The sequence below is a fragment of the Meles meles genome, chromosome 21 (genome assembly GCF_922984935.1).
Source record: "Meles meles chromosome 21, mMelMel3.1 paternal haplotype, whole genome shotgun sequence".
NCBI lineage: Eukaryota > Metazoa > Chordata > Mammalia > Carnivora > Mustelidae > Meles > Meles meles.
This window is the reverse complement of record NC_060086.1, coordinates 9,480,903-9,496,757: the sequence shown is the minus strand read 5'-3', so window position 1 is coordinate 9,496,757 and position 15,855 is coordinate 9,480,903. Positions and strand designations below refer to the sequence as shown.

Below are 15,855 nucleotides of genomic sequence, written 5' to 3'. Positions count from 1 at the left end.
TCTGCTTCTTGTTTCTGTGGATTTGCCTAGTCTAGACATCTTGCATAAACAGATTCATACTGTGTGGACTCGGGTATCTGACTGCTTTCACGCAGTGTAATGTTTTCAAGGTTTATCCACGTTGCAGGACTTATCAGTACTTCATTCCTTTTTACCGCTGGATGAGAGTCCATTGTATGGACATGCCAGGTTTTATTTACCTGTTGCTGAGTTTATGGATATTTGGGGGGCTCCCATCCTTGGGCTATTATGACTAATGCTGCTATGAACATTTGTGTGCAAGTGTTTTGCGTGGCCATGTTTCCAGTTCTCTCGGGAATCCCTCTAGGAGTGGAGCTGCTCTAGTGAACTTTCCCAGGAACCGCTGATGGGTTTTCCGCAGCAGCTGCCCGGTTTCACAGCCCCGTCAGCGATGCACGAAGACGCCAATGTCTCCACACCGTCACCAATAAGGGTTTATTATTTTTAGAATCACCCTTCATTTGACCTCACCAACACTTTCTCAGTGACATTGGTATTGCGGGTCTGGAAACCACTTCAATTAAAACACAAGTTTTCAAAAAAAAAATTAAAACAAAACAAAACAAAACAAAAAAACACAAGTTTTCGAGGTGACACTCAGGTATTAATAAAACGATTTCGGAGTACTGTTTCGAATTTTTCCAGGGAGAGAACAGCCCCTTCGCGGCTGCCTCGCCCGAGGGAAGGAGGCGGGGACTCGACTCATCGTCACCCTGTTTCGCACAAAATCCCAGAATCCCGGGAGGAAAAGCTATTTTAGGAACAAATCCTTTAAGCATTTGTCTTGAGGGAATAGTTTCCTGGAGTAGAAATAAAAGTAGCCTTTGACTAGCTCTTCGCGTGCATTTCACGTCATTTCATTTTTTACTTCACTCGTAATCTCACGTGCGGGCAGTTTCGCCCAAAGGGAACGTCGGCCCCTCTGTGCGCAGGCGCACACCCTCAGCCCGCCCTCCTCCCTCCGGCCCCGCCCCTCCAGGCACCACCCTCCGCCGACACGCCCCCTCCCCTTGAGCACCGGGGCTGAGGGACGGGAGAGGGCGGTGAAGGAGGGCCTACGACCAGTCCGCTTGCGTCTTCGGGAGGCGGCGCTCCGCACTGGCAGATTAAGGTTGATGATATACTCCTGGTCCAATCCGCATTCCGGGGGCGGGGCTAAAGGCCCGAGGCTCAGGGCTGGAGGGGACCGCCTGATGGAAGCACGTGACCCGGGTCTGGAGCCGGAAGCTACCTATCTGATAGGGAGCGCCCCCCGCACCTAAGGCTGCGATGGTGAGTGAGGACGCATGCGCGGGAGTAAGCGCTAGGGGTTCTGCATCCCTGTTCCCCAATCTCTTTGGTTCCCCCGACTTGGGCCTGTACTCCGCCCTTACCTCCTATCCACCCCGGGACGCAGAGAGAATAGAGATGGGAGGGGAGGCGACGTAGAGGGCTGAAGAGGGATCTGTGCGAGGGTGTATGGGCGCTGGGGAGTAGTCTGCGGGGGTGGGGCCGGCCACCGGGGGAATTGGGAGATGGGGCGGGTGGGGGGAAGGGAACAGCGGAGCTGCGGAGGCCAAGGGAGCCCAGGGTCAGAGGGTGAGAAAGTGGGAAGCTCAGCAAGATGAGTGTTGAAGGCTTTGTAGAGGAGGGGGTCTGGAAGGGCCGTAGCTGGGGAAAGAGAAGGTTTGGGGGGCCTTGTCAAGCGAGACTTTGGTTTGCAAGTGAAGAGCATCTAGGGCCATCCCGGCATGCTTCTCACTAATTGCATCTTTACCCACTAGACTTCTGCACTGACCCAGGGGCTGGAGCGAATCCCAGACCAGCTTGGCTACCTGGTGCTGAGTGAAGGCGCGGTGCTGGCGGTGCGTTCTGGGCAAGAGAGGGGGTCCACCAAGGACAAATGGCCCTGTGATCTTTTTTAACATTGCCGGGTTTAGCCTAAGTTGTCTCTACTCTAGGTCATAGCTATCATGCTTGGCAGAGAGTTAAGCTTTCAGTAACTAATCAAATCGCTGGAATCACAGTCTGGTAACTTCTGAGTTGAGAGGTTTAATGACTTTAACAAAGTCAGACAACTAGTTACAGGATTGTTGATAACTGATATTATCCAAGTTCTCTCGAATAGGTCTCTATTTGGTATTTATTTAAGAGGCTATGAATTTTGTTTCATAGTACAATACAGTGTTAAGCTTTCTAGAAGTTTTTAATGGAACTGGAGGGACAAGGCTTAAGGATAAAAGTTGAAAGCAGTGCAGGTCGTAAAGACTAGTGAAGGGACCAGAAAATGACCGATTCAACCTTTGTGTTATAACTTACATTTTAACAAGGAGACTCTTGGAGGAGGTAGGAATTGATCTGGGCAGTCGATGGTTGTGAACAGGCAGAAAAGGAGAGTACTCAGAGTTGGAGTGGTGGGGTTGTATTGAAAAGATCTGGAAAGGTTTGGAAGAGGATATGGTAAAGAAAGATCTCATTGTGGAGGACTTTCAAGGCTGGGTTGACACATTTGGGTTAATCTTGAGGGTAATGGGAGCTTTGAAGGGTTTTGAACAGAAATGTGAGCTAAAGAAAGAGTTGAGCAAGATTGTTCTATCGGGTGTGAAGATAGAAGGGGTGGGGATTCGGAAGTAGGGGGAGCTCCTGCAAGAATCTAGGTATGAGGCAGGTCTGGTGGCAGTGAGGAGGAACAGGGAGAGAAGAAATTTTAAAAGAAGAGTCAGTATATCTTGATAATGACTGGAGACAGGTAATTGGAGGAGATACTTCTCCATCTAGTAAGACTTTGAACCCAAGCCTAGAATGATGGTGCCTTCACAAACAGGAAATTAAGAAAGAAGTTGACCAGGGAGGGGTGAGGTAAGGAGATTTTGATGACTTTAGACATTTTGATGTAGTATGTATTGCCAGGAGCTGTTCTGAGCATCTCATCAATAATATCTCAGTGTAATCCTCACAACAAGCCTATGGATAGGAACTTGTCCCAATTTACAGATGAGAAGACAGAGGTACAGAATGTCCAAGAGAGCAAAGGGCGCTGAATGGGACCTAGTTGCGAGGTCCTTGTTGAGGAGGTTGGGAGAGGAAACTCTGAGACAATCACCAAAAAAAAGAGGAAGCCTAGACCGCAGGCTAGACCAAGGGCTAGGTACTAGGGAGGACCTCAAGGACAAAGAGGATGATCGTTTATGTTTCAGACTGTGCAGGCAAGGCAACGAGTAGACGGGAAAAGAGGGGGCCTTGAACCTGTCCGTGCTGGGTGGGCACAGATGTTTGAGAATGTTTGAGAAGTCGGGATAGGGAGAGAAATCACGTTTCAGCGATTAAGAAAGACTGGTCAGTAAAGAAACGAATGAGGGTCACTGCTCACTGGGGGAAGGCCCATAGTGTAAGGATGAGAAATAGGAAGGCACCAGGAGGGGCAACAGTATCATAGGAAAGTTTCAGGTTTGGTTTTCCAAAAGTAGGGGTGACCTTAGGGGCACTGGAAAATGGAGAGGGAGAGGTTACAAATGCTCGAGCCAAGGTGACAGTTCCTGGAATTCTTTCCCAATTCTGTTCCCTAATTTCTGCCGTCCTTCCTCCTCCCTCTGCATGCAGTCATCTGGGGATCTAGAGAATGATGAGCAGGCGGCCGGTGCCATCTCTGAGCTGGTCAGCACAGCCTGTGGTTTCCGGCTGCACCACAGCACAAACATACCCTTCAAGCGCCTGTCAGGTGAGCCTCAGCCCCTGCCCCTGGTGGTGGTGGTGATGGTGGTGGGAGGGGGTGGAGGTTGTTCCCAGAGGCTTCTCTTCTCAGGGCGGGGGAAAAAAAAAAAAAAAGTCCATCTCCTGCTAACTTCCCACCATCCCCCCTGGGGTCCCTGGTCCCTTTGGGATTCACCCCTGCATCTGAACGATGAGAAAGCACGAGAAGGAAGGGGACGTAATGGAGCCCTCGTACCTTGAACCACTGAATGCCTTTGGCTTTTGATCCCACCAGTTTGTGTGACCCTATAGAGACCACTGTACCCCACTAACTCTGTGCTCCCTTCCCTCTCCCGGGTGGGGGAAGGTGTGTCTCCTCTCCAGTGGTCTTTGGAGAACACACGCTGCTGGTGACCGTGTCGGGACAGAGGGTATTTGTGGTGAAGAGGCAGAACCGAGGCCGGGAGCCTGTTGACGTCTGAGCCTGCCAGAGGGCCAGGGGCCGAGGTGGACTGGGTCCATGGGACTCTGACGAGGAAGACGCAAACCTCCTCCACCTCTTTCTTGGCTTGCTGCTAGAACTAAGGCTTTCTGCTCACCCACTTCCCTACCCCTACCTGGAAGGGCAGAGGCCTGGGGACTTTGCACTGTGTCAAGGAGAGTGAGGGCAAGGGGTTCTGCCTCTTCCCTCCCTCCCTCCTAATAAACATGAGTCTGATATTCCCAGCCCAGGGATGTGTGTATGAGAGTGTGTGAACCTGCTGGGGGGCGGGGGGGGGGGTGGCGAGGTTATACCCTAAGTCTGCCTTCTGGGGAGACAGTTGTGTATGTGGGCCCCAAGGGTGAGGCAAGGCACCTGGGCCTATAAACTGGCAGTCAGAGGATAAAATGGTAGGAGGGGAGCTGTTTGGTGTGCCTCCTGTACAGAACCCCTCTGAGCCCCTGGGTTCTCTGCTCCTGCCACCCAGAGACAAACGGAAGTCATTCTTCTCCCTCCTGAACAGGCATTTAATAGTCTTATTTCAGTTGGAAGCAGTAGTTGGAGAATAAGTTACAGGAACAGACAGATCCAAAAAAAAAAAAAAAAAAAAAAAGAAAGAAAAGAAAACCCCACACAACTTAAAGTGCTTCAGGCTGCAAACGTAAACATGAGGGGCAGGAGGAGGCCACCTGGCTATCTCCCCTTTCCCCTGAGACAGGAGGGTCATTGTCGAGGTCCCTTTACCATCACCACCCTCTAATCTCAGCCCTGCGGGTGGGTGGGAGGGAGGGAATGTCAGAGGCAGGAGAGACAACTTAATTGGAACAAGGAATACACTTTGTAAACTTAGAACCAGGGTATAGGGCGGGGGGGGCAAGGGAGCTCTTGGCGCCCCTGCCGTGGCCTCGGGGTGGGGCCAGCCCCCCCGCAGGGAGTCGGGGAAATACTGTTGGCTTAGTGCTGTAGCCATACCCGCCCATTTCACAGCTTCTTCCCTCGTCCCTCATCAGCAGACACAGACAGGCGGCCCTGTTGGGCCTCCTCATCCACGGTGGGAGGCATCCCAGGGGAGGCACAGTCTGGAGTGAGGACCCCCCTCCAGGGGCTTTCGGTTTCTGGGAGCGTTAAGAGGGAGGAGAGCCTGCCCGGTGCTACTTGACAGGTTCCACCACCAGAACCTTGCACTCACGCTTGGCAATCTTGTCCAGAGAAAGCACAGCCTTGTCCGGGGGCAGGTAGAGGGGGCGGCCCACAGGGGAGGCCACAGGAGGCGTGATGGCTCTGCGCTCCATCACGCTGCCCGACCTGGGGGAAGGCAGAGGCTGTGGGGCTCCGGGCAGACCCCAGGAGGCTCTCCTGCTCCAACTCTAGCCTCTACCGAGGCCCGTGGCCCCCCTCCCGCACTTCCATACCTCATGAGGTGGCTGCGGGAGGGCTGTTGGTGCGAGAAGGACTGAGAGCGGCCCAGGCTGGCCTGGTGTCTCTCCACCAGGTCCCGGACAGCAGGACTGCTGGGGCTGCTCTTCCGAGAGAGGGGCCGGGCCTCGGGCGGAGGGTGGGACACGCTGGCGGTGAACTGCAGCTTCAGCTTCATGTGCTGGCTCAGCTGGCGCGGGGAGACACGAGTCAGCGCTCCGGCTCAGCCTCCCGGCCCCCGCCTGCCTTTCCCATCACGGGCCCCACCTGCCCTGCCGCCGTGGGACTGCAAGGCCCCCTTCCCTCTGTCCCCACTGTTCCATACCACCCGAGGCAGGTGGCTCTGACTCCTCCCACCCGGACATTCTGCATAACTCGGCTCGCAGTCCAGCCCCCACCCCCAGTCCACCTCGAAGAGCCCCGTCCTCAGAGCCTGGAAGGCCACACTGAAGGTGAGCGCGCTGCCCTTCCGGGAGAAGCCCAGGTTGTTGAGGGGCGTGTGGCAGACAATGGAGTCCAGGGCTGCCTGCATGGCCCGGCGCTCCTCCTCACACAGCTGCTTTCCTGGAAGGGGTGAGACACAGAAACAGCCACCAGTAAACCCATCTGTACAGCCGCAAAGGGCTTTCGCGAGCACAGTCTCACTTGACCCTCAGACTCGCTCTGTGGCGTAAACTGGGTATGTGTCATTTTCTGCTGACGTTTGTAAGTAACAACCGCTAATACTTACGGTGTGCTGAGGTCTGTTCTAACCATGTCACTTACGTGAACCATTAAGTCACCGTAACAAGCCCATGACATACTATTTCCCCCATTTAATTTTATTTTTATTTTTTTAAATTTTTATTTATTTCTTTGACACACAGAGAGCGAGCACAAGCAGGGGAGCGGCAGGCAGAGGGAGAGGGAGAAGCCGGCTCCTGGCTGAGCAAGGAGCCAGATGCGGAACTCGATCCCAGGACCCCGAGATCATGACCTGAGCAAAGGCAGACACTTAACCGACTGAGCCACCCAGGCGCCCTATTTCCCCCATTTTAGAGAAGAGGAACCCGAGGGAGGCTCAGAGATTAAGTAACTTAAGGTCACACAGCTAGTAAATGGGAGAGGCAGAAATCAAAGATACCAGGGAGCCCAGATCCAGGGTCAAGGCCCTTAAAATCACTGGCCCACTGCTTCTCTAAGCCTTCCGTCGCTGACAGTATGGAGACCACCCAGGTACAGAGCTGAAGTTGCCTGCCATAAGCCACCCACCTCCATGACTTCCTTTTCCCTCCTCTTTTGGGACAAGGTCCCAGAGTCTGACAGCCCACCTACCAGCCTGTGCGTGCTCCGGGGTCCACACAAGCCTCACAGCAAGGAAGTCTTGGAGATTGTTGAGCAGTGTGTAGGTGACGGTGAACCGCTCGTAAGTCCGAACAGGGGACTCACAAGAGGCAGTCATCACAAAGCATGGCCGGTCCAGGCGGATGCTGGGCAGGCTAGAAGCAGTGAGAAAGGAAAGCCGGGCGTGTGGGAGGGCATGTGTTCCGAACAGGTGAACGGGATGGTGCCCAGCAGGGAGCCCAACAAACTCACCGGTAGTGGGTGTAGATGCTCTGGGTGAAGGGCAGCTTTGGGGTAGACCACTGAACCACAGCAATCAGGGGAACTTCTAGGCCCTGGGGGAGAGACAAAAGGAAACATCATGTGTATCTGTGGTCCCCTTCCGTCCCCCTGGCCTTTCCCTCCCTCTGCTTTTTCTTTTTTTTGAAGCTTTTACTTATTTATTTGACAGACAGAGATCACAAGTAGGCAGAGAGTCAGGCAGAGAGAGAGGGGGAAGCAGGCTCTCTGCTGAGCTGTCTGATGGTGGGGCTCAATCCCAGGACCCTGAGAGCATGACCTGAGCCGAAGGCAGAGGCGTAACCCACTGAGCCACCCAGGCGCCCCTCCACTGCTTTTTCTTAACCTTGCTCCTTGAGCATACCAGCCTCTTATGCTCACCTCCTTGGCCCCTTGAGGGGGTTGCTCACCCCCTCTCAGCTGAAACAGGAAGTTGTGTTCCTCCAGGGCACTAAGCGGGCAGGGGAAGCAGCCAGAGGTACCAGGGAGCCGGCAGAAGGAGCCCATGGAGACTTCCCCAGATTGGTGACTAGTTCAGCAGAAAGAGGGACAGAGCTTGATCTTTTCATGCCAGAGCTCTTGGCCCTGCCCCAATCCCCACTTTGCAGCCCGGCCCCCCTCCTCAGGACCTCACCAGACATTGTCCACCAGCAGCACAGAGCCGTCGGGCATGACAGGTAGATAACTAGCATTGAAGTTTGGGAGAATACGGATATCCCAGATGGAAATTTCCTCCTGGGAGGAGCTGTTCAGCACTGTTGGAGGAAACCAGCTCAGCTCAGTTAAGAGTACCGGGACCCCTCAAGTCCTGACTTTACCCTTCCAAAATGGACCGATCCCCACCAGTATGCCCAGAGTAACTGCCACCCAGTCAATGCCCTTGCTGCTACCAAAGACCTGAGCCATAGATCTGCTCACCCTTGAGCACGGTCAAGTGTTTTCCAGCCACAGTGAACTGGCGGCATTTCAGAACCGGAGGGGGCAGCAGAGTCAGCAGGGTGCTCACTGCAGGAGAGGGCCCAGGCAAGAACGGATGAGCTGGGCAGAGACCTCACCTCCAGCCCACAGCTCTAATCCTCCTCTGCTCCCGGGATCAGGCACTTGCCAGTATCACCCCTCCATTCTGTCCCCCAGATTCCAGACTCTAGCATTTCCTCTCTGCGTTCTCCCCACCTTGGGCCTTGAAAGCGCTCTGCTCGCCCCGGAACGTCTCCCCAGGAGATCGGGTCTGCAGCAAGCGCAAGTAGCCTTGATCTCTGACCTCTGGCGCCTCAACCTCCCGTTTCCACACAGTCACTACAATCTGAGCACAGGGGGACACAGGACCTCGGTCAAGAGGAGAGACAGCTAGCCCAGCCTTCGAAAGGGAGTTGAATTAGGACAACAGCCCCACCCCTTGCCAGTCTTACCTTGGCCTTAGGTGTCCCTGGAGGCAGTCTATCCAGTGAAACGGTGAGCGGGAAGATGACCTCATCTGTGGACACAATTGGTTCCTCCACAGGCAGCTGAGGTTTGTGAAAGGGGTTAAGAGGGCAGGAGAGTCAAAGAGGCAGCCTGCGCCGTTCCCTTTAAGACGCGATGTTCTCGGTTCTTCTTGGCCTCTGCTCTCCTCCGTCACCTGCCTCCTTCAGGCCCCCAGCTTCCATCCCCTCCTGTCTCTGGAGCCCAGCAAACCGCCCCTCCGCCCTGTGCCGTGTCACCCCAAGCTCCTCACCGTGGTCGCTCCCCCTGAGGTAGCAGGGCCCGGGCCGTGGGTGAGGAGGGGGCTGCAGCCTCGAAACAACGCCCCACCGCCAGGATCCCCGCCCCCTGGGGGTTCGGGATCCTGGTCTGCGGAGCCACCGCCCCCGGGCGCCCCGCCTCCCGCGCTGACCGAGGCCAGGGCGGCCAGGGCCGTTGCCAGTTCTGCCCAGGCCCCTCGGCAGCCCAAGCCCGCGCCGCCCCCGGCGCCGGACCCCGCGCCCCCCCGGCAGCGCAGCACCAGCAGGAAGCGGACAGTCTCCCCCAGGTAGAGGTGGTTGCGCCGGGGCAGCGCCCGGTACCGGCCCGGGTCCCCCGCCAGCTCCGCACGCGGCGGCAGTGGCACCGCCGGGAAATACATGGAGTAGTCACACTGGGACTCCATGGGGCGGCTAGGACGGCGCGGGCGGGGGGCGAGGTGGGCCGGGGCCGGCGGAGGGCGAGGGGGCCGCTGGGGCGGGGCCCGGGAGTCCCGACACCCGACGTGTGCTGCGCGCGTCAGCCCGGGCCGGCCCGGGAGACCAGCGGGGGCCCGGAGCCGGGGCAACGAACCCGGAACCGAGACCCCGCAGGGCCGGAACCGGGCTGCTGGGCCGATTGACTGGCGAGAAACCGGAAGCGGAAAGGAAGGGGCGTGGTCTCTGAGGCCCCGGAATTTGTGGGTGACCTGATCGCTGGGGAGAGAGGCGGGGTCCGGCTGGGGTTAGGCTGCAGTAAGAAGGGTTTAGGAGAGACCACAAGGCAGATTTCTTAGAGAAGAAATATGAAAAGAACCCCCTCCAACTCCGCTTCTCCCAGGAAGATGCTCCATTCTCTCCCCTTTCCGCCCTGTATGAAGCAAGTCAAAGGCTCAAATTATTTATTCATTCAACAAACATTTCACAGTGAAATGAGCATAGTCCAGAACCAAATAACTCATAGAGAAATGGGTGCACTTTTTCCTGGCTTACTCCGTGATTTGCTCCTCCGGAGGATCTTTGAGAGTGCTATCAGGACCTGCCAGGGCGGTGGAAAAGGGAAGGGACAAAATGGGGGGGGGAGGGAGTATTGCAAGGAGCTGAATGCCTGGAATGCCTTGGAACGGGCTGGAAGACTTGGTGCCCACGTCTGTGCAAAGTTTCATTCGACCTCTACGGCACTAACATGCTTTCCGGGGGGAGCAGAAATGGCATCTGGCTGCCCCATATTCAGTTCTGTGTGCCCTCGTGGCTTCACTGCTCTTCAGCCTAGGACTGGTCTGATGCCTAGGGGGAGAGTATCCTTGGAGTTTTAAGGGGCAGAGAGACTGTTGGCGGAAACTGCTTGGCATCTAGCTTGTCCTTGTACTGTAGCTCAGGGGTAGCCAGGCGCTCACACTCCTCCTGGTCTGCGGCGCTCAGTCCACTCCGAAGTACATAGCCCAAAACCTTACCTGACCCAAACTGAAAAGGACGGAACCGTCGGTCAGTGATATATTTGGGGTCTAAAGCCTCGCCCCCCTCTAGACAATGTTTAGCCAGGGCCTCTCGGCGAGCCCGGAGTTCTGCCACAGCACTCTCCAGCCGGCTCTGACCGTATTGATTTATCCGGGCCCACAGACTGTGGTTGAAGTGAACGTAGAGAGCCCAGTCCAAGTGGTTCCAGGCTCGGGCCCGTGCAGTCAGCTGCCTGTCCTCAGCGGTCAGTCCACCATTGCTGACAGCGCCTCTGCCCTGCTCACCTCCAGCCTGGGCGTTGTGCATGAAGCCCACCACGTCATCTAGACCCCAGCACAGGGCATCTGCCAGTAGAACCAATGACTCATCAAAGTACTCGGCCACCAAGACCAGATCAAAGACAGAGTCCAGCCAGGCCAGACTCCACTGGAGGAAGGATGAAGATCCCAGATCTAAAGAGGCAGGGCTGGATGTCTGGCTGTGACCACCAGCCACTGTAGGAGCAGGATGGAAGACAGCTTTGGGATCCAGAGGGTGGTGGGCTCGGGGCCCAGAGCCAGAAGGCAAAACATTCAGCTGTGGGAGGTTGGGGTCTCTAGGTGAATGAGGATTCCCTCTCTTGGTCTTCATCTCTGGGGGGAAGGGGAGTCCAAAGTCAAACCAGAGCAAGTTGCGTGCATAGTGGTCCCCACGGGCCCCAGGTCGGTAGAAGGCTCGAGGACTGGCCAGGAAGGCGGCCAAAGATGGCGCCTTGCGGAAGGCCGATGAGGTGGATTTATAGTAGGAGAAAGCAGAGCGGGCCAGAGCTGCTGGGTCTCGGACAATGGAAAAGAAGAAGCTGTCAGAAGGCATGACCTGAAGTACCTGCAGAGGAGAGAAAACAGGCTTAGTGAGAAAGAACTGGGCCAGGAAGAAACTAAGAGCAAGCCCATTGCCAGTGCATCCCCTAGACACCTCAAACCTCCTTCTCGAAACTTCTGGGCTCTGCTGGAAACCCCCAGCTGCCTACACAAACATCTTGGGCCAGTTACTTAATATCTCTGAGACTCAATTTGCTGATCTGAAAAATGGGGATAACCATACCTTCCCACTGATTATGAAGGTACACGAGATAAAGGGTATGAAGGGACCTGGAACACGGGAAGCTACTTAAGAACATTAATTTCTTTGGGCCTCTCTGTACGGCTTTGGTCACTAAAATCTCTAAGAATCAAACTTTGTCTTCACTTGTCCAACAAAAACCTATTAGGTGCCTACCCTGGGGCTCTTGGTCATAGCTTCAAGAAAGGAACTGATCTCAGGCCTCCTCCAGGTAGGGGTGTGGCGTGGGGGAGCGGTCGCTGGCAATGGAGAGGGAGGAGAGGGGCCAACCATAATGCTGTCTCAAATATAGGCATCAGGTAGGCAGGCCAAAGCCCAGGATGGCCAAAGGACAGTATCCTTCTAGGGCTCCTAGGCATCTTGGGAAGTCAAGGACACCCCCGGATGGGGTACTGGGGAGCTATGGACACTTGGTAGGGGGATACCCTGAGGCCTGGGACACGTGATTCTCTCAACAAGAAGGATAGTGGGAATTGGACTGAGCCACACCCTGGGATGGTCATGCAGGCAGATCCACATCAGGACCCAGCTCCTGGGGTCCCCGAAGGGTTTCTGCCTCTGAATATGGCTTGTCACGAAACCTGCTGCCCTCACACGATGTCCTCCAATTTGCTCGGCTACTGTGGCCATGCCTGCAGAGCACAGCCTGCAAACTGAGCGTCTCTTTGAAGGCAGGGGAGAACAGTCTGTGCCATCAGATGGATCTGGAATCATTTCCCAGTTATGTGACTTCAGGCAAGTTCTTGAACTTCTCAGAGCTGCTGTTCCTCCGTGTATAAATCTGGGTTAACACTCACCTTGACTGTGGGAGTGCAATGTGGAATGTGGTAGGTACTCGGTGAATGGTGATGACAATAGAAGTCAAAGGTCAAAGCCAGAGAAACCTGAGTGAAAGATCATTGTCCTCACCTCACTCCCAGCGGTGACCCTTCACTGCCCTTTAGGGGATACACATGACCCTCAGCTGCTTTCTCCGGCTCCAGCTCAACAGGACACACGCGTGCACGCGCGCACACACATACACAAACGACACACAATGACCACATCTTTGCTGATATTCTGCTCCCTCTTCCTACTCCAAAGTTGTACCCACCCTTCCCTTACAAACCTCCACCCCAGAAAGCCCCGCCCCTTTGGGTGAAGATTCTTCCTGCGGTTCCAAATACAAACACACACAGACGTGTCAGGGACGGCCCTTTGACCTGGGAGCAGATGGGTCCGAGTTCAAATCCTAGCCCTGCTGCTTTCTGTTAAGGAGGCCAGTCACTTAGCCTCTCCGAAACTTCACCTTCTCATCTGCGTAACAGAGACACTTATAATGCCTTTCTGGCAAGGCGATGGTAAGGTTAGTACCCAGCAGTCAGTAAGCATTCGGTAAAAGTTCCTTCTGTGTATATTTTCGTTTGCACACTGATTTTGTTTGCCCGAGAGTTCTCGGGTTCCTGGGTGTGTACGGATGAGCACGTGCGTGTGTGCACACACCTTCCCCTTTAGAACTTTAGAGAAGGGTGAGGTGGGGGTCAGGACCAGGCTAGGGCTTAGCATGTAGGCTTGCATGTAGCTGATTCTCCGTATGTGGGAGAGGAAGATGGTCAGAAGGGAGTGGCTGAGCAGGGGCCCTGGTAGTGTCAGTAGAAGGCGCCAAGAAGAAGCATCAGAGGCAAGAGTCTGGGGGGTCAGAGTCGTCAGGACACTGACACCAGTGGGAAAAATTGGCCAAGGAAAGGGGTTGGAAAGCTCTAGATGGGAGAAGGCAGGACTTTGGGTCCCAGAAACTACTAGGCAAGGGACAGCTGAGGAGAGGGGAACAGGAATCTCTGTGGGTCCCACGCCCAATTTCTGGGTGAAGGGGTGCCTAGGGCCCCCCTCCCCTGGCGCTCTTGGCCACAAGCCTAAGCCCATGTCTCTCCAGTCCCACCCACCCCCTCTTACACCCCTCACCTCTTTCAGGTTGAACCTCATGTGATGACAAAGGATGTGGAAAAGGGGCTTGGCACCTCCCCCCTGAGGGTGGTAGCCTTTGACCCGAGAAGCCTGGAAAAGTCTTGGGTAGCCAAACTGGTAGCGGGCAGGGAGGGCAAAGCGCAGTCCGTGTCGGTCCCCGTAGCGATGAAGCAGGTTCAGCACAGAGCTGCTCCCAGATTTATGCGTCTTCAGGAACACAAGTCGCTGCCGGGGCAGGCAGGATGAAACAGCCGATCCCGATCCCGGGGATGGGGCCAAGGGCTGTCGGAGCTGCAGGCCTGGTAGCCTGGGGAGAGGAGAGATGGGAGGGCAATTTTCCTGTCCCTCACCAGCAGGTGGGCGGGCGTCTTGTGGAGCAAGGACAGAGGACATGGAACCTCCTCTGAGTCCCCAAGAGTCACCGACCTAGGTGGCATGGGGCGGAGCAAATCGGGGGCATCTATCAGGCATTGGGATAGGGTGGGAACTCACCTCCTCTGGAAGGGGCCCCCCCAGAGCTGGAGGGCAAATCCGATGGTCATGAAGACTCCCAGAGCCACCCCCAGGCTCCGAGGCCCCCAGAGACGCATGGTCCTGGTAGGAGACAGAGGGCCCATGTAGCACAGGCAAGGGTGACGCTAGCGAGGGACAGGGCAAGGGCCAGGCACGCAGGCAGGGACAGGTGGAGATAGTCGTGCAGCCGCGGAAGGCGCTGGTTCGGGATCGGGGGGTCATCCCCCAGGCCTGCTTGCAGCCCTGGTTGAGTCTGCCCCCTGAGTTAGCAGATTTTTGCCTCTGTCAGCGTCTAGAAGGGAAATGAGGGGGGAAGGAGGGGAGTCTAAGGAGAGGGTAGAGCCTTCTCTCCTGCTGCTGCAGCTCATTCCAGAAGCGGGAGCCTGTGGGGAGGGGCAGGTACTCTCTAACCCAGATCCTCCGGGTGGCCCATAGCTACTCTGCCAGCTGCCCCGGCCCTCACCTGTGGCTTCTACCTGAGCCTCCGGGAAATAGAAGGGGAGGGGAGAAAGGCAAGACCCTGTGAAAAAGACCAGTCCGCTCGTGGGCCAGTGAAGAGGACATCGGCCGTCCCCTGGCTTCCCTGGCTTCCTCATGAGCTCCTCTGCCGTGACAGATGGGGATGAAGAGCCCCATTCTGAGGTCAGAAGGGGCAGCCATAAGGAGGGAGCTGGGGTCAGACAGGGCACAGGCTGCTGAACCCAGGGAGGCCAACTCCGGGAGTAAAGACTTTGTCATGAGCAGGAGTCAAAACTCGGGCATCTCTTCCCCCTCCTGAAGTGCTCTCAGCACAGGGCAGACCCCAGTGTGTGCAGAGCTGGGGGAGACATGAGGTTCCTGATGGAGCTCAGCTCCCCAGACACCCCCAACTCCCCAGTGCCGGCTTTCCAACCCCCTCTGCACCCAGAGGAGATTGGGAGGGTGGAGCTGGAGAGAGGGGGAAAAAAACTCTGCGACATAAAGATACCGAAAGGTACAAACAGGGAGCTTCGGAGTTCCTTTCCAGGCCGCAGCTTCCTAATCAGCTGGGCGTCTGGACCCACCCTTTCAGATCACAGCCGCCACCAGGGGCCACAGCCCCTCCAACAAGCCTCCGACAGCCCCTTTCTGGGACAAGCCAGGAGTGACCCCAGGCAAGGAGCGCCCTCACTTGCTACCTTGAGACCCGCCCCCTCTGGCATCACGCCCCGATTCCCTCCCCCAACGCAGCCCCCAGTAATCAGTCCCGAACCCAGCTCCCTCGTGTGTCCACACTTCTATTCCTTCCAGCCATCTCTTGTCTCCTCCCATTATCTCCAATCCAGTCCTCTGCCCCCTCCGGCTTTGGTGCTCGCTCAGTCTGTCGCCAGCCCTTTGTCGGCCCCCTCCGGAGTCCTCTCTAAGAACCCCCCAAGTCTCCTCCCTTAAATTCGAGAGTCCCTCCACTGGCCACGGCCTTGGCTTCAGTTGCCCACTCACCAGGCCACCTGAAGAGCAGCGGGGAAATCGGGATCTGGCCCTCCTGCCTGCCCCAGCCACCGCCCGGCTCCGCGCAGCGCTCAACTTTCCCCATAAACTTGCTCCACGCCCAGGCTCCTCCCCCTCCCTCCCTTTGTCCCGCCAGTCCCGGCAGCTGCTTGGGCTTTAATCTCGTCTCTGGGTCTCTCCCTCCCGGCATCTTTCCTCCATCAGGGCATCCAGCCCGCCCTTGGAAGACAGCACTTTTACCCTCCTTTCACACTTAGGAATCAATTATACCTTTTCCGCTTAGCTTTCTGCAGAACAAAAGACTCATTCAGGCAACAGAAAGAAAGAAGGAAAGACAAAATAACAGAGGAGTTGAAAGCAGACATTGTCAAGAACATGACCGGGTAGCCCCCGGCTGACACACGGAGAACAGGGGCCCCCACCTGGTAGGCAGGAGGCAGTGGTGTGGTCATATTAATGGCACCTCAGATTCAGAAAGAATTTTGC

The 15,855-nt window shown here is 56.0% G+C and overlaps 3 protein-coding genes across 4 annotated transcripts; 1 reads left to right on the top strand and 2 right to left on the bottom strand.

The window, feature by feature from the left end:
- The first annotated feature begins 1,154 nt into the window (after positions 1-1,154).
- Positions 1,155-4,423, top strand: LAMTOR4 (late endosomal/lysosomal adaptor, MAPK and MTOR activator 4). 2 transcript variants are annotated; one of them, XM_045992531.1, is made up of 4 exons: positions 1,155-1,293; positions 1,785-1,865; positions 3,601-3,718; positions 4,058-4,423. In XM_045992531.1, the coding sequence occupies exons 1-4, from the start codon at positions 1,291-1,293 to the stop codon at positions 4,102-4,104; spliced, it is 249 nt and encodes an 82-aa protein (XP_045848487.1). In that variant the 5' UTR covers positions 1,155-1,290; the 3' UTR covers positions 4,105-4,423. The 2 variants fall into 2 exon arrangements, with proteins under 2 accessions (XP_045848487.1, XP_045848485.1); XM_045992529.1 differs by having other exon boundaries at positions 1,159-1,293; positions 4,075-4,423.
- Positions 4,424-4,683: 260 nt separating this feature from the next.
- On the bottom strand, positions 4,684-9,562 carry TRAPPC14 (trafficking protein particle complex subunit 14). Its single transcript, XM_045994348.1, has 11 exons — positions 8,904-9,562; positions 8,599-8,694; positions 8,363-8,492; positions 8,108-8,194; positions 7,824-7,944; positions 7,571-7,718; positions 7,163-7,245; positions 6,902-7,065; positions 5,997-6,151; positions 5,584-5,777; positions 4,684-5,476 (listed from the first exon to the last, which is right to left on the bottom strand). The coding sequence occupies exons 1-11, from the start codon at positions 9,312-9,314 to the stop codon at positions 5,323-5,325; spliced, it is 1,743 nt and encodes a 580-aa protein (XP_045850304.1). The 5' UTR covers positions 9,315-9,562; the 3' UTR covers positions 4,684-5,322.
- A 210-nt stretch (positions 9,563-9,772) lies between these two features.
- On the bottom strand, positions 9,773-15,461 carry GAL3ST4 (galactose-3-O-sulfotransferase 4). The gene is made up of 4 exons (XM_045993542.1): positions 15,361-15,461; positions 13,882-14,194; positions 13,387-13,696; positions 9,773-11,208 (listed from the first exon to the last, which is right to left on the bottom strand). Exons 2-4 carry the CDS (start codon positions 14,004-14,006, stop codon positions 10,174-10,176), a joined length of 1,470 nt encoding a protein of 489 aa, XP_045849498.1. The 5' UTR covers positions 14,007-14,194; positions 15,361-15,461; the 3' UTR covers positions 9,773-10,173.
- Positions 15,462-15,855: the final 394 nt, after the last annotated feature.

What these genes read in the sequence shown, in the direction of transcription:
- LAMTOR4 (XM_045992529.1), top strand. An exon ending in GTGAAGGCGCGGTGCTGGCG is followed by an intron (nt 1,866 to 3,600) that starts GTGCGTTCTGGG and finishes CTCTGCATGCAG; the next exon opens with TCATCTGGGGATCTAGAGAA. An exon ending in ACCCTTCAAGCGCCTGTCAG is followed by an intron (nt 3,719 to 4,074) that starts GTGAGCCTCAGC and finishes TCTCCTCTCCAG; the next exon opens with TGGTCTTTGGAGAACACACG.
- TRAPPC14 (XM_045994348.1), bottom strand. Translation starts at nt 9,314, where the DNA reads ATGGAGTCCCAGTGTGACTACTCCATGTATTTCCCGGCGGTGCCACTG. An exon ending in CTGCTGGTGGACAATGTCTG is followed by an intron (nt 7,719 to 7,823) that starts GTGAGGTCCTGA and finishes CTGCTGAACTAG; the next exon opens with TCACCAATCTGGGGAAGTCT. An exon ending in AGCATCTACACCCACTACCG is followed by an intron (nt 7,066 to 7,162) that starts GTGAGTTTGTTG and finishes CACTGCTTCTAG; the next exon opens with CCTGCCCAGCATCCGCCTGG.
- GAL3ST4 (XM_045993542.1), bottom strand. Translation starts at nt 14,006, where the DNA reads ATGGGCCCTCTGTCTCCTACCAGGACCATGCGTCTCTGGGGGCCTCGG. An exon ending in GGGGGCCCCTTCCAGAGGAG is followed by an intron (nt 13,697 to 13,881) that starts GTGAGTTCCCAC and finishes TCCTCTCCCCAG; the next exon opens with GCTACCAGGCCTGCAGCTCC. An exon ending in TGAGGTTCAACCTGAAAGAG is followed by an intron (nt 11,209 to 13,386) that starts GTGAGGGGTGTA and finishes TCTCCTCTGCAG; the next exon opens with GTACTTCAGGTCATGCCTTC.